Raw genomic sequence first — 16,172 nt, forward strand, 5'->3', positions numbered from 1 at the left:
TTCCCTAAGTCCCCAGTGGTCAATAAAGGACTCTGACTACCACTGTGATGCTCCATGAGATCTGCAGGACCCAGAGCCTTACCAGTTACTGATATAATACTGAAATCAACTGTGTCAGCTTGGCTATTGCCCTTAAACTTGGTTTCCCCATTATCACTTCCAAGCATTGGCACCCCCAAAGTATTTAGTGCCTGAGATGCAAATCCTTTGAAATCATCATTATCTCCACTTTGGCTGCTTTCATCAAAATATTCTTCTCCAAAACCACTCTGGCTCTGGCTGTTCAATAAATCAGGATTGAAATCTACTCCATCAGGAAAAAAATGATTGGTAGGAGAGTCACTACTGGGGCTTCCAGCAGCATCTGCAATAAGGTCAGCTGGATCAGTGTATGGATTCTCATTATTATTAGTTTGAAAAACATCAGAGTCAAAGAGAGCACTCTGAGAATGCCCAGAGCTTGAAGAATCTCGAACAGGAGTGCCAATGGGTGGGCAATCATCACTAGTGCTGGGAAGCTTAGAGGCTTCTTCTGCAATGTCTGAAAGAATATCAGTTACATCTGGGCCAATGCTGTCTGAACTGGATAGTCGGACCATCCTTTGAATACTGGGTTGGGGGTGAGGTACTGGTTGTGGGTAAGTAGTTGGGGGAGTACTACACTGGCTTGGAGCTGGAGTAATATGTGGTGTATCCAGCGTGTCTGCTGTCATGTTGACATCAAAGATAGGGTTCTGTGAGTCAACATCCATTGAAAATAGCTCCCTCTGAAAGTCATCTTCAGTCTGGTGCTTGGGTTTGTCAGGTGGTAATCTTGATGACTTTTTTTTCTTGGTCTTGTTGCTCCCCGAACACATTTCCATCCGGGGTGAGCCAGAAGAGGAGTTCTGCCTTTCTAAAGGGCTGCTTCCATAAAGGGTTGAGAAATCCTGGGCAGGATTATCTTTAAGAAGGTTCATGAGCATCGGGTGGTTCTTGGTGTTGCCGGCCATCGAAGAGACAGGTGGCGGCGTATGATGAGGAGGGGTCGGACTCGAGCCAATGGTAGACCCCCCGTTCCCTGTGATTTGCAACAAACTGGTAAGAATTGGGTTCTGAGACACCTTGCTGAAGTCCTCCCCATGGCCCACCGACTCATGCCGATCTTTGATGCTCATGCTCATATTAAACAAGGTGGTAATGGGACCCCCCGGATAGGTGTTGGTTGGTGTAGTGGTACCACTCATTGGGTTGTTGCCTGTGGTCATGCCATACCCTGGGCTGCTAGCCGGGGGCAGGTTCTTTTTCACCATATCTTCAACTGTCTCTGCAATGAGGGACAGTGCTGGGGTGTCGGCCTGAATGGTTTCAGCTTTCCTCCGAATAGCCCTCATCGTCACAGGGATGGACATACATCTGTAAGATAAGATGAAGAACACTAAATTAATATAGCACTAGCTGCTGAATAAAACCAATTTTTCATTTAGGAAACAGGCCTTAATTATGTCTGAGATTTAGATACGGTATCAGAGGTTTACAATAAGCAGTTTTCAGATAGGGCAAATAATCTAAGACAAGAATAGTTCTTTCATATTCCATAAATTTGGGTAAATTCATTCTAAAGAGAATTTGACACAGTAAACAATCATCAACCTCTTATGAAACACACACCAAAAATAAACCATAGACATGAGTCCAGATAATTAGATTGAATGGAACTCAGAAAATGCTTCTGTTTTACAGCTTCCCATGGAAATTAATGGGACATATGCTTTATTTTACCTAATATGCCATTAGAAAAATCTCTTGGACCAGCAAGTGGCACAAAAGGCATCTGGATCCCACATGGATGACTGTGCATTTCAAGTCCTGGACTCGGTGGCTTGAAAAACACGCTGGGTACATATGCACATGTGCCTACACCCCAAGAGGAGAATTAAGCAGAAGGGATTGCTGTGTGGCCATCTCCCCTGGAAGACATGTTCTCACCTTCCCCCTCTCTCTTTTTCTATCTCTCTCTGGCATACATACATGGATATATATATATATATCTATATATCTATATATATATATAGATATATAGATATATATATCCTATAGCAAAAGCCAAACAACCAACTTCTTTAAGAAGGTTGAGGGGCAGGAACAGCAGTTGGCTTAATGGCAATATCGCTGGACTCCCACGTACGTACATAGTCGACCACGGATTGAGTCCTAGACCTGGTGGCTTAAACTCACTCCGGGTACATGTGCATGCGTGCCCAAGATCCTGAGAGAAGAATGAAAGAGAAGGGACTGTGGCGTGGCCATCCCCCCAAGGGGATGATTTCTCAATTCCTGTCTCTCTGTCTTTCTGGTGAGCACATGCACCCTATAGCAAAAACCTCTCAAAAAAACAAAAAAAAAAAAAAAGAAAGAAAGAAAGAAAGAGGGGGCAGCAAGTGGCGTGGCAGGTAAAGGGGTTGGACACCTACATGGCTGACAGTGATTCAAGTCCTGGACGTGGCAGCCTGCTTTCTCACTTTCCCTTTCTCATTCTCTCTCTCTCTGGTCAAGTTAAAAATAATAATAACAGGGCCCAGCAGTTGGCGTATTGGCTATGTTGCTTGCCTCCCATGTAGCCGACCACAGTTCGAGTTCCAGACCCAGTGGTTTAAACTCACACCGGGCACATGTGTATGCGTGTCCAAGATCCCAAGAGGAGAATGGAGAAGGGATTGCAGCATAGCCATGCCCCCAGGGGTGATTTCTCGCTTTCTGTCACTCTGTGTCTTTATGGTGAGCGCATGCACCCTATAGCAAAAACCTCTCCAAAATAAGTATCGAATAAAATTAAATAAGTAAGTCTTTAAGAAAAAAAGAAAAGAAAAAAAAGGGGGGGAGGGGCAACAGGTAATGAGGTGGTTCAGGGGCTGGAATCCCACATGGCCAACCACAATACAAGTCCCAAACCCAGGATCTTGAAAATCACACTGGGCCCATGTATATGCCTGACCAAAATCCTGAGAGGAGAACAGAAAAGAGACTGTGGCATGGCCATAGCCCCTAAAGGATGATTTCTCACTTTCTTTCTCTCTCTCTAGCAAGCACATGTACCCTATGGCTGGGAGGGGAAAAAAAGTCTCTTGATCCACCAACTTATGAATCTTTATGGCTTAAAGCATTTATCCTGTTGGTGCTGGGATGAAATCTTGTTTATTTTAAACATAGCACTTTTTAATCTTCCAGGTAAACTTATACATAGAAAATTATGTTTGAAACCACTTTCTTCTAGATATGTCAACAAACTTTTCCCTGTAAAATCAGGTAAGTTTACCTTGTATAATCCAAAAATCTGAAATCAAAAACACTCTAAAATCTGAAACTTTAAGTGCCAACATGACACCACAAATAGAAAATACCATACCTGACCTCAATTTACACTAACTTTGTTTCATATACAAAATGATTAAAAATATTGTATGCACCCAGCTGCTGTAATAATGGTAGTACCCACACTGGACCCATATGGAATAGTGGGGTGCAGTTGTCAGGCAGACCTCTATGTGCCCAAGGTATGTGCCTGTGATGCTGACTGGCTGGGAAGACTGAAGAGAGAATCCTAGTGTGTGACCCTGTTGAGGGTCCTTGTTTGTATCTCTCTCTCACATAAAAGAAATAAACTTTGGGCCAGCAGGTGGCATGGTCGTTAAGGGTGCTGAATTCCCATATGGCCGACCATGGTTCAAGTCCTGGACCTGGCGGCTTGCTTTCTTGTTTTCTCTCTCTCTCTCTCTCTCCTTCTCTGGTCAAATTAAAATAAATTAATTAATTAAATTAAATAATTATTTAAAAAAGAAAGAAAGAAAGAAACTTTAAAAATAAATATTACATGGGCCAGCAGGTGGCAGAGTGGTTATGGCATGGCGTGTGTGCATGTGTGCCCAAAATCCCAGAAGGCAAATGGAGAAGGGATTGTAGCATAGCCATCTCCCCTGAGGGTGATTTCTTACTTTCCCTCTCACTGTTTCTCTCCAGTGAGCACACACACCCTATGGCAAAAACCTTTAAAAAAACTGAAATAAAATAAATAAAAATGGGGCTGGCAGGTGGCATGGTGGTTGAGGGTGCTGGATTTCCACATGGCTGACCATGATTCGAGTTCCAGACATCGCAGCTTACTTTCTCACTTTCCCTCTTTCTCTCACTCTGTCCCCCTATGATTAAATTAAAGTAATTTATTAATTAAATAAAATAAATTTTAAATAAACATTACATAAAATTACTTTCAATCTGTGTATATATAGTATAACAAATTAATTTCATGTTTAGACTTAGGTCCCTTCTCTAAGATACCTAACTACATATATGCAAATATTCCAAAATCCAAAACACTTCTGGCTCTAGGCATGTTAGATAGGGGATATTCAACCTCTGTTTTAGGTTTTATAATTCATATGTTTTTTTTTCCAACAACTATGTCATCTTAGGTGGAAAGCTGCCACAGATATGAACAAATAGCAGTCCAATATATATACCAAAATAGTCTGCCAGCCCCTACACTTCAGAAAAATTTCAAAATTACGTGCTTCAACTGGCTTAAGTATGTTTCCACGCATTGCCAATTAACATGTTACATCTCTTAAAAAGTAGAACAACAGGCAGGAAAAAACTGCATCTTATTTAAGCCCTCTCCCACCTTAAGATGATACCCTAATGCCAGACCTGAAGGAGGTTACCTATCTTACTCCCTATTATTCTCATAGTGTTATGGAAAAAAAAAAAAAAACAATTAGATCACTTTGAATCTGAAAGCAAAGAAGGGTGAACTCAAAGCATTGACTAAGTGCCCTTCTCCTTTATTTCCAATTCACTCACACCAAAAACATTCTTTATGCATCTCTTAATGAGACTATGATGGAAAAGGGCCACTGCTACCTTTGAACAACCTTGGCAATGAAGTCATCTGTGCAGATAAGTGCATCTGAAAGCCCTTTATAGAGTTTACAGCTCACATGTGTCGAGTCCTGCACATCCATCACCACTGAAAGACAAAATATACAGGAGTTATTTGGGACAGATTCAGTTTCTGACTTTCAAAAAAGTTACAGGAACTAAACTGCTCCCCTGAAAGAGGTGTTAGCCACCCCAAAACTCACCACACACCAGGGAGTCATTCACTGGGTGCTGGAAAGATACACTGAAACGAGATTCTGATAGGGGACAGACTTCAAACTGGAGGAGCCCAGGAGAATCTAAAAGCCAAAAAAAAAAGATCAGAAAACAACCAACCAATCTAAGACTTGAGACAAATAAATAATAGTAATACAACCAATAAGACTTGAGACAAATAAATAATACTTAAATATATAAAATTAAATTCTTACTCTTCCTTTTTGGAAAATAAATGTCATACCTTTAAACACACAAAATATATTGCACTATCCACACACAGAATCAGAGGGCTAAAAAAAATGGCAACTTTGTAAGTTTCTCCAAAGAAGTAACTAAACTTTTTAGAGACATTTTGCTATAGGATGTATGCACTCGCCAAAAAGACAGAGAGAGAGAGAGAGAGAGACAGAAAGTGAAAAATCACCCCCCATGGGGGATGGCCATGCCACAATCCCTTCTCCTCCATTCTCCTCTCAAAATCTTAGGCACGCACACACACGTGCCCGGCCTAGGTTTTAAGCCACCAGGTCTAGGACTCAAACCGCAGTCGACTACATGGGAGTCCAGTGATATAGCCATTATGCCAACTGTAGGTCCCAGAAGTAACTAAAACTTTTAATTTTCTAAGATGAAGATATCTAATCCCTAAAATGTAAAAGATCTTGACAGATAGGAACAAACTGTGCCCTGAAAGTGAATTGTGAAAATAAAATTAGCCAAAAGGAATTTCTCTTTCTATTTGATAAGCAGATGTCCAGAACCACTGCCATAAACACTGCTTTCAATCAGCATTTATACAACAGATAGCTGTGCAGCCCATAGTTTGGTAAACAGAGATATAGAGGCACAGTATATATTTGGCCCAGCCACAGTAGTACAAGCTGGGGAGTACTATTGCTTGGTGCCCAAGGTCACGTGGAAGACCAGGATTTGGATCCAGGCCCAACCTAAAATAGGTGGGGTTCAATGGTATGCACCTGTGGTCCTAGATAACAGAAGGCTGGGGTAGGAAGATCATGACATAGCATAAGACTCTATCAAAAACACTTCTCTCTTTCTTGCTCATTCTATCCCTCACATCCTCTCTTATTTTAAAAAAAAAAAAAGTGTGTGGAGCTAGCAAGTGGTGTGGTGGTTGGGACGCTGGACTCCCATATGGCCAACAGTGGTTTGAATTCTGGACCCGATGGCTTGCTTTCTCACTTTCGGTCTCTTTCCGGTCAAATTAAAAATAAATAATAGGGGTCAGCAGGTGGCATGGTGATTAGGAGTACTGGACTCCTACATGGCCAACCACAATTCAAGTCCTGGATCTGGCAGCTTGCTTTTGACTTTTTCTTTTTCTTTCTCTTTCTTGCTATATCCCTCTCTAATCAAATAACAATAGGTAAATAAATAAAGTTATATAAAATAATTCTTCAAATAATAATAATAATAGGGGCCAGCAGGTGGCACGGTGGTTAAGGGCACTGGACTCCCATGTGCTCGACTGCAGTTTGAGCCCAAAATATGGCAGCTTGCTTTCTCAAATTCTCTCTCTCTCTCTCACTCTCACTCTATCCCTCTCTGGTCAAATTAAAATGAATAAATAAAAAGTTAAATAAAGTAATTCTTAAAAAGAAAAAGAGGGACCAGCAAGAGACGTGGTGGTTAAAGGTGCTGAATTCCCACATGGCCAACTGCTGTTCAAGTCCTGGACCTGGCGGCTTGCTCTCTCACTTTCCATCTCTATTTCTCTGTCTGATCAAACTGAAAAATAATAATAATATTAATAAATAAAGTTAAATAAAATAAATTTTAAAAAGAAAAAGAAAAAAATAATAGAATTAGATAATCCTCTTTAAAAAGTGTGTGTGCGTGTGCATGCGAGCCAAATACACATATATCTAACATCATCATCCTTTCGTTTATTTTTTGTTCTGTTTTGTTTAAAGAATTATTTTTATTTAACATTACTTATTTATTTTTAATTTGACCAGAGAGATAATAGAATTAGATAATCCTCTTTAAAAAGTGTGTGTGCGTGTGCATGCGAGCCAAATACACATATATCTAACATCATCATCCTTTCGTTTATTTTTTGTTCTGTTTTGTTTAAAGAATTATTTTTATTTAACATTACTTATTTATTTTTAATTTGACCAGAGAGGGACAGAGTAAGAGAGAGAAAGATGGGGACCAGCAGGTGGCGTGGTGGTTAAGGCACTGGACACTCCCACATGGCTGACCATGGTTCAAGTCCCAGAACTGGTGGCTTTGTTTCTCACTTTCTCTGTGTGTGTGTGTGTGTGTGTGTGTGTGTGTCTGGCCAAGTTAAAATAAATGAATGAATAAATCAAATTAAATAATTCTTTGAAAAAAAAAAAAGAGAGAAAGAGAGAAAGAATGTGAGAAAGCAAATCACCAGGTCTGAGACTTGAACCATGCTACCTGCTGACCCCTCTTTATTATTTTTTAAGTGATTTTTTTTTTCTTTTTGCTATAGGGCACATGCGCTCAATGGAGACAGAAACAGCATGAGAAATCACCCCCACCCCTGCGGAGTGATGGCCATGCCACAATCCCTTCTCCTCCTGGGAGTTTTAGCATACACACACACATGCCCAGCATGTGGGTACCAGACTCAAACCACAGTCAGCCATGTGAGTCAGGCGCCTTAACTACTATGCCACCTGCAGGCCCCCATCATAAGTTCTTAAGCTAAGCATGATGGCAACCCATGGGACCAGCAGTTAGCGTAATGGCTATGTTGCTGGACTCCCATATAGTTGACTGCGATTCAAGTCCCGGACCTGGTGGTTTAAACTCATGCCGGGCGCATGTGCATGCGTGCCCAAGATCCCGAGAGGAGAAAGGAGACGAGATTGCGGTATGGCCATTCCCACTGGGGGAGTGATTTCTCGCTTTCTGTCTCTCTGTCTTTGTCTTTCTGGTGAGTGCAAGCACCCTACAGCGAAAACCTCTCAAAAAAAAAAAAAAAAAACCATGATGGCAACCCAGACACAGGATCATATGTATACTTTCTTAGAAAAAAGCTTTCATTTCATTAGGGTTAGCTCCATAATTATCTTATGAAAACGCATTTTTAGACACCCAGAAGTTATTTGTAAAATTATTCTAGAATTCAAGAACATGAAATAGAAGGGTTACAAGTCTGTTTGCATACATTTCTATATTACTCTGTACCTCAAAAATTTCTCTTTTTTTTTTTTTTTTTTTTTTTTGGAGAGGTTTTTGCTATAGGGCGGGTGCGCCCACGAGGCAGAGGGGGGCAGAAGGACAACAGAAAACGAAAAATCACCCCCCAGGGGGGATGGCCATGCCACAGTCCCTTCTCCATTCTCCTCCTGGGATCTTGGGCACGCACGCTCATGCACCCAGCGTGAGTTTTAATCCATCGGGTCCGGGACGCAAACCGTGGTCAACTACATGGGAGTCCAGCGACATAGCCATTACACTAACTGCTGGTCCCCCCATTTTTTTGTTTTGTTTTGTTTTTCTTTTTTTTTTTGAGAGAGATATTTGCTACAGGGTCCATGCTCTTGCCAGAGAGACAGAGAGACAGAAAGTGAGAAATCACCTGCAGGGTGGTGGGGTTGGCCACACTGCAGTCCCTTCTCCCATTTCCTCTGGAAATTTTGGGCATGTACAAACATGCACCAGGCATGACTTTCAAGTCACTAGATCCAGAACTCAAACCAGAGTTGGCCATAAAAATTTCTCATTTCTAAAGCAGCTGTTATTCTCATAAAAGGTATCTACAAGAACTACCCGCCTTAAAAAAAAAAAAAAAAAAAAAAAAAAAAAAGAACTACCCGCCTTGTCCAGTGGTTAAGGGAGCTAGATCCCACGTGGCCAACCACAGTTTGAATATGGCCCAGGCAGATTGAAAAACACAGTGACTACACAGGTATGCATGCCTAATATTTCAAGGGGATTGATAAATGCAGGAGAACAGATTGTGGTGTGATCATACCCTACTGGAGGACACTTTCACCCTGTTTGTCTATGGCAAATGCACAAACCCTCCTCTGGCAATTTAAAAACAGGTATCTCCTGGGACCACCAGATGGCATAATGGTTATGTCACTGGACTCCCACATAGTCGAATATGGTTTGAGTCTCCGACCTGCTAGTTTAAAACACACTGGGTATATGTGTGTGCATTCCCAAAATCCTGAGAGGAGAGTGGAGAAGCAATTGTGGGTGGCCATCCCCCTGGGGGTGATTTCTTGTTTTCTTTCTCTCCAGTGAGCACACGTGCCATATGCCAAAAAAACTCTTTTTTAAAAAGAAAAAAAAAGGTATCTCCTAAGCTAAGAACAATGGCATATACCTTTCAGGAAGATGACACAGGAGAATCTTAGGTTTAAAACCAGCTTGGGCAACATAGTGAAACCCTCTCTTTTTCTTTAAAGAATTATTTATTTATTTACTTCCATTTGTTATCATTATTTTTTAATTTGACCAGAGACAGAGAGAGAAAGAGAGAGAGAGAAAGGGAAAGTGAGCAAGCAAGCCACCAGGTCCAGGACTCGAACAGCAGTTGACCATGTGGGAATCCAGCACCTTTAACCACACCACCTGGTGACCCCAATCACTCTTCTTTTTTTTTTTAAAGAGGGGTTTGGGACCAGCAGTTAGCGTAATGGTTATGTCACTGAACTCCCATGTAGCCGACTGTGGTTCCAGTCCCGGACCCAGTGGCTTAAACTCACACCAGGCGCATATGCGCACGTGCCCAAGATCCTGGAGGAGAATGAAGGAGAAGGGATTGCGTCGTGGCCATCTCCCTGGGGTGATTTCTCGCTTTCTGTCTCTCTCTGTCTTTCTGGCGAGCGCACACGCCCTATAGCAAAAAACCTCTCAAAGAAAAAAAAAAGAGGGGTTCAACTGATGGGTGCATGACTGGGGGAGTTGGATCCTACATGGCCAACTGTGTGGTTTGAGTCACGGTTAGAGTCCCAGACCTGGCAGCTTTAAAAACACGGCCACTGGCAGGAGGCATGGTGGTTAAGGTACTAGACTCCCACATGGCAGACCTCAGTTTGAGTCCCAGACTTGGTGGCTTGCTTTCTCACTTTCTTACTCCCTCTTTCTCTCTCTCTCTCTCTCTCTCTCTCTCTCTTTCTCGCCAAGTTAAAATAGTAATAACAAGAAATAAAATAGGGACCAGCAGGTGGCATGGTGGTTAAGGTGCTAGACACTCCCACATGGCCGACCAGGGTTCGAGTCCTGAATCTGGTGGCTTGCTTTCTCACTTCCTCTTTCTCTCATTCTCACCTTCTGTCTCTCTCTGGTCAAACTAAAAAAAATAAATAAACAAATGAATAAAATAAAATAAATAATTATAAAAAATAAAATAATTATCTTTAAAAAAAGAAAGAAAAGAAAAACACACCAGGCATATGTGCATGCGTGTCTAAAATCCTGAGAGGGGAGATGGCCACCTCACATTTTCTCTCTCTTTCAATCTGCTGAGCACATGTGCACTTTAACAAATTAAAAACAAAAAAATGGCCAGCAAATGTCAAGGTGGTTGGGGTATTATTCTCTGACAAGGCCAACAGTGGTTCGAGTCCCAGACCTGGTGGCTTGTTTTCCCAACCATCCCGTCTCTCTCTGATGAGCACACATGCCATATAGCAAATTAACAATAATAATAAATACAATTAAATAATTCTTTTAAAAAAGAAAACACAACAAGGTCCAGCTTTTTCCACTGGCTGAATCTAGAGATAACAGACAGAAATGGCACCTTGCAAAGGGAAGGAAAGAAGAACAGGTCATCAGCCTTGGACCTCAAATGGCTGAAGCAGAGAATGTATTTGGTGTTTACCACATCTTTGCATCCTTCAATGATACCTTTGTCTATGTCACTGATATTTCTAGAAAGAAAACCATTGGACCTGTGACTGGTGGAATGAAAGTAAAGGCTGATGGAGATGAACCCTCACCATATGCTGCCATGTTGGCTGATCAGAACGTGGCCCAGAGGTATAAGCAGCTGGGCATCACTGGCCTACACATCAAACCCAGGCCACAGGAAGGGACCCGACCAAGTCCCCTGGTCCTAGGGCCCAGTTAGCCCTCAGAGCCCTTGCCTGCTCAGATACAAAAATTGGGCAGCTTGAGGAAGTCACCCCTATCCCCTCAACAGCACGCACAAGAAAGGGGGGATCCCTTATTGTTGCTGTCTATGAACAAGACTCACATTATTGCTTTCTGTTCATAAACTGCCTTCAGGTATTTAAAATTAAAATAGATAGATAGATAGCCAGCCCAGTAGTGCAACAGTTAAGCAATGGTGCATGTGGAACAAGATCCTATACACAATCATGATTCACATTCTGACGTGCTAAACACACGCACATCCAAAATCTTGATGGAAAGGAGAAATGGAAGAAAACAGACTGTGAGGTGCTCGTGCTCCATGGGGGGCATTTCTCTCTCTGGTGAGCAGATAGCACACTGGTAATTTTAAAAAGCCATAGTGCTGAAATGAGGTTTAGTTCCTAGATCTACCTATACATGCCAGGTGTGTCCCTGATCCTGGCTGGCTATGAAGGCTAAGGGGTAGATCACAATGTGAGATCCTTTTGAGGGTGCCTATTTCTCTTTCTCTCATAAAGAAAAGAAAGAAGTTATCTTGTTTATCTTCCCTATTTCCCTATTTCCCTATTTCTTCTTGCCTACCATTTTGTACTGATACATATTTATCACTGAAGTACTTTATGACTAAGGTTAAAAATGAACTCTGGTGGGGGACGGGCAGGTGATGCAGTGGTTGGGATGCTACACATCCACATGGTGACCCCAACTAGAGTCCTGGACTTGGCGGCTTGCTCTCTCACTTTCTCTCTGCCTGTCTCTCTCTGATCAAATTTTTAAAAACTAATAGTAACAAATAAAATTAGGTGGGTAATTCTTTGAAAAAAAAAAAAATTAACTCAGGACTAGCAGATGGCGTAGTGGTGATGTAGCTGTACTCCCACATAATCGACCATGGTTCAAGTCCCAAACCCAGTGGCTTGAAACTCACACCAGGCATATTTTCCAAAAGGAAAATGGAGAAGGGATGGCAATGTTGCCATCCCCTGGGGGGCGATTTCTCACTCTGTCTCTGTCTCTCCAATGAGCTCATACACCCTATACCAAAACTCTCTTAAAAAATAAAAAATAGTTAGCCAGAGTTGCCAAAACTTACATCATGGCTAATACTCAACTGTGTTTGAAGAACATCAGCATTCCAAAATCCTGAGAGAAAAAGAAAATGGTACAGGTCTGACCTCTTTAAAGCTATGTGATAAGGTTCTCCAAATAGTAGAAAGAAGAAATATACTCAGGACTAAAGCTGAAGAACACTGTCCTATTAACCTGAAATTTAGGTAACCAAGAAATCCTTTCTTGGGCTGATTCATGGCTTGATGTTAAATCCCACAAGGCTGACCATGCAGTTAAGAGTCCCAAACCCGGCGGCTTAAAAACAAGCCGGGCGCATGTACATGTGTGCCTCAAATCCTTAAAAAATAAAGTAATGTAGGAAAAGGGACTGTAGCTTGATCATACCCCATTGGGAGGGGAGGCATTCTCCCTCTCTCTCTAGCAAGCACACAAGACCTCTGGCAAATAAAACAATTTTAAGACGAGACTAATCCTCTTGCACTACAGCATTCCACGATACCTGCTCCAAGATACATACCCTAAAAGATCCAGTTACATTCCTAAATTCAGAAAAAGTCTATTGGGAAGAAACAGTGATTTCCAAATACCAATTTATAGACTGGTTCCATCAAAATAATCTGTGGAAGTTAAACTAGATTCCCAAGCCTTCCACTTGACATACTAACTCAGTTCATCTGGGTGTGGAAGGAAACTAAGCATCAGTGTTGTTAAAAAAAAAAAACAAAAAAAAAACCTTCACAGGTGATTTTCATGGGCCACCAAATTAGCCACTGCAGTAATCAGTTTCTATCCTTCAATATCAAAAAAAGAGAGGCAGGGGGGAACCAGCAGTTAGCGTAATGGCTATGTCGCTGGACTCCCACGTAGTCAACCGCGGTTCGCTTCCCGGACCCGGTGGCTTAAAACCCACGCTAGGCGCGTGTGCGTGCGTGCGTGCCCAAGATCCCGAGAGGAGAATGGAGGAGAAGGGATTGCGGCGTGGCCATCTCCTCTGGGGGATAATTTCTCACTTTCTGTCTCTCTGTCTCTGTCTGCCTGTCTGGCGAGTGCACACGCCCTATAGTGAAAAACCTCTAAAAAAAAAAAAAAGAGAGAGAGGCAGGGGACAGCAGGAGGTATAAAGGTTGAGGCACTGGATTCTACATGGCCTGCTACCTGGTTTAAGTCCTAGACCTAGCGGCTTGAAAATCACAGTCCATGTGTGTGCATGCCCGAACTCCAGAGAGGAGACTGGAGAAGGGACTTCAGAGTGGCCATCTCCCCTGGAGGATGATTTCTCATTCTCTCTCTCTCTCTCTAACAAGCACACACACGCATTCTATAGCAAGAAAAAAAAAAAGAAAAAGACAGGCGGTACCTTCTTTCAGAATAGTTCTTTTCACACAGCTTCCAATTAGGGTATTATAGGCCACTTGATGTCTGATCAGATTTAGGATGAGAGGAACCCGGCCAGGATGCTGAAAGGTGATTTTGCTAACAAGAGTTCCCTGCAGACTTCGGCCATCTGGAAGAGGAGCATCCTTGTTGAGGAAATAACAGTGCTGCTGACCTGGAAGAGCCTAGGCAAAAAGAACAAAGTAAATAAGGACTATTTCCCTACCCACTATACTCCAAATCACAATTACTCTGAAAAAAAACCTCCTCAGAAAGTGCAGCAAAGTCTTGGGGAGTAATAAAACTCCCCAGTGAACTCTTTATTCACCTTGTATTATAAATGCCAATATACTTCTCATTTGGCTGAAAAGATCTCATTTTCATAAATGCCCTATACTAGTTGTTTCCTAACCTAGCTATCATAAAAATTACTCCAGGAATCTGTATTGAAGGCGTTCACAAACCATCAGTGGAAGATCTGATTTATTACTATTATTATTTTTTTTTTTTTGGAGAGATTTTCACTGTAGGGCGTGTGCGCTCGCCAGACAGACAGAGAGAGACATAGAGACAGAAAGCGAGAAATCACCCCCCAGGGGGGATGGTCACACCGCAATCCCTTCTCCTCCATTCTCCTCTCGGGATCTTGGGCACGCACGCACATACGCCCGGCGTGAGTTTTAAGCCACTGGGTCCGGGACACGAACCGCAGTCGACTACGTGGGAGTCCAGCGACATAGCCATTACGCTAACTGCTGGTTCCCCTTATTTTTTTTAAATAAAACGTCCTAGGGGATCAGCATGTGGTATGGTGGTTAAGGTGAACACTCCCACATGGCCAACCACAGTTCAACTCCTCAACCTGGTGGCTTGCTTTCCGCTTTCTCTTTCTCTCTCTCTCTGATCAAATTAAAAACGAAATGGATAAATAAATAAAAATAAAATAAAGGGACCAGCAGTTGGTGTAATGGCTATGTCGCTGGACTCCCATGTGGTTGATGCGGTTTGAGTCCCGGACACGATGGCTTATACTCACACCGGGCACATGTGCGTGCGTGTCCAAGATCCCGGGAGGAGGATGGAGGAGAAGGTACTGCGGTGTGCCCATCTCTCCTGGGGGGTGATTTCTCAATTTCTGTCTCTCTGTCTCTGTCTTTCTGGCAAGCGTACGCACCCTATAGCAAATCCTCTCCAATAAATAAATAATAAAACATCATATATAATTCAACCAGGATTTGGGAACTACTTTTTTTTTTTAAGACATTTTTGCTATTGAGTACTTGTGCTAGCCAGAGAGACAGAAAGTGAGAAATCACCCCCAGGATGAATGGCTATGCTGGCAATCACTTCTCCATTCTCCTCTTAGGATTTTGGGCGCACCCACACACACATGTACCCAATGTGAGTTTCAAGCCACCACGAACTGCAGTCAGCTTTATGAGAGTCCAGTGCTTTAACCACCACGCCACCTGCTGGTTCTGGGAACTACTATTTTAGACTACTATCAAACATTCAACTAAATTCAAGCTTATATGCAGTTTGGAACTTTCTATAATTTATCATTTCAGAGGTTTTTTCCCTCTCTGTTTATGAACTTGAAGGACCTTTCCAGATTATAAAGTCATGGCATATGAAAGAATTAAGAATTTTGGCTGCCTGCAGGTGGCATGGTTAAATACCTCTCAAAAAAAAAAAAAAAAGTATTATTATTATTTATTATCATTATTTTTCAATTTTTCTTTTTTTTTTTTTTTTTTTTTGGGGGTTTTTTTTTTAGGTCGCCAGAAAGACAGAGAGAGACAGAGACAGAAAGCGAGAAATCAACCCCCAGAGGGATTGTCACGCTGCAATCCCTTCTCTTCCATTCTCCTCTCGGGGTCCTGGGCACACAAGCACACGTGCCTGGCGTGAGTCCAAGCCATCAGGTCCAGGACTCGAACCATGGTCGACCACATGGGAGCCCAGCGACATAGCCATTATGCTAACTGCTGGTCCCTATTTTTCAATTTTGGCCAGAGAGAGAGAACAAACCACCAGGTCTGAGACTCAAACCATGGTAGGCCATGTGAGAGTCCAGCACCATTAACTGCCATGCCACTTGCCGGCATTAACTGCCATGCCACTTGCCGGCCCCTCTTAACACCACCTTATAGGCTTATTTACAATCAATATTATTAAGAGACATTCATCTGAAATTTTAACAAAGAAATGTACACTACTGGACCAGCTCTGTGGCATAGTGGTTAAAGAATCTAGACCCCACATGGTCCACACTGAAGTTTGAATCCTGGCCATAATGGCTTTAAAAAACACACTGGGCATGTGTGCATGCATGTGTACCCAAAATCCCAACAGGATGGAAAAATAGAAGAGTAGAGTGAACAGAAGAGTGGGCATGAAGAGAGCCAATTAAGGGGTACTTTCTCCCTCCCTCTATCTTTTTTAAATAATTATTTTATCTTCCTTCTCCTCTCTCTTTC

At 42.3% G+C, this 16,172-nt stretch overlaps 1 protein-coding gene and 1 pseudogene across 7 annotated transcripts in view; one reads left to right on the top strand and one right to left on the bottom strand.

The window, feature by feature from the left end:
• MED1 (mediator complex subunit 1) overlaps positions 1–16,172 on the bottom strand; it is a 61,751-nt gene that overhangs the window by 4,569 nt on the left and 41,010 nt on the right. For 5 of the 7 annotated variants that reach the window (XR_003550606.1, XR_003550607.1, XM_027774753.1 and 2 more), the window contains 4 exons: positions 13,676–13,877; positions 5,118–5,213; positions 4,897–5,002; positions 5–1,395 (listed from right to left, as the gene is read on the bottom strand). Coding sequence is in view for 5 of the 7 variants with exons in the window: in XM_027774753.1 (XP_027630554.1) it covers positions 5–1,395; positions 4,897–5,002; positions 5,118–5,213; positions 13,676–13,877 (1,795 nt within the window). In the remaining 2 variants the exon portion in view is untranslated. Of the gene's footprint in view, positions 1–4; positions 1,396–4,896; positions 5,003–5,117; positions 5,214–13,675; positions 13,878–16,172 lie in introns of those variants that run through there. The other 2 variants (XM_027774755.1, XM_006155887.3) reach the window with 2 other exon arrangements.
• Positions 10,885–11,406, top strand: LOC114009134 (40S ribosomal protein S14 pseudogene; annotated as a pseudogene).

This window comes from Tupaia chinensis, unplaced genomic scaffold (assembly GCF_000334495.1).
Source record: "Tupaia chinensis unplaced genomic scaffold, TupChi_1.0 Scaffold000477_1, whole genome shotgun sequence".
In the NCBI taxonomy this organism is placed as follows: domain Eukaryota; kingdom Metazoa; phylum Chordata; class Mammalia; order Scandentia; family Tupaiidae; genus Tupaia; species Tupaia belangeri.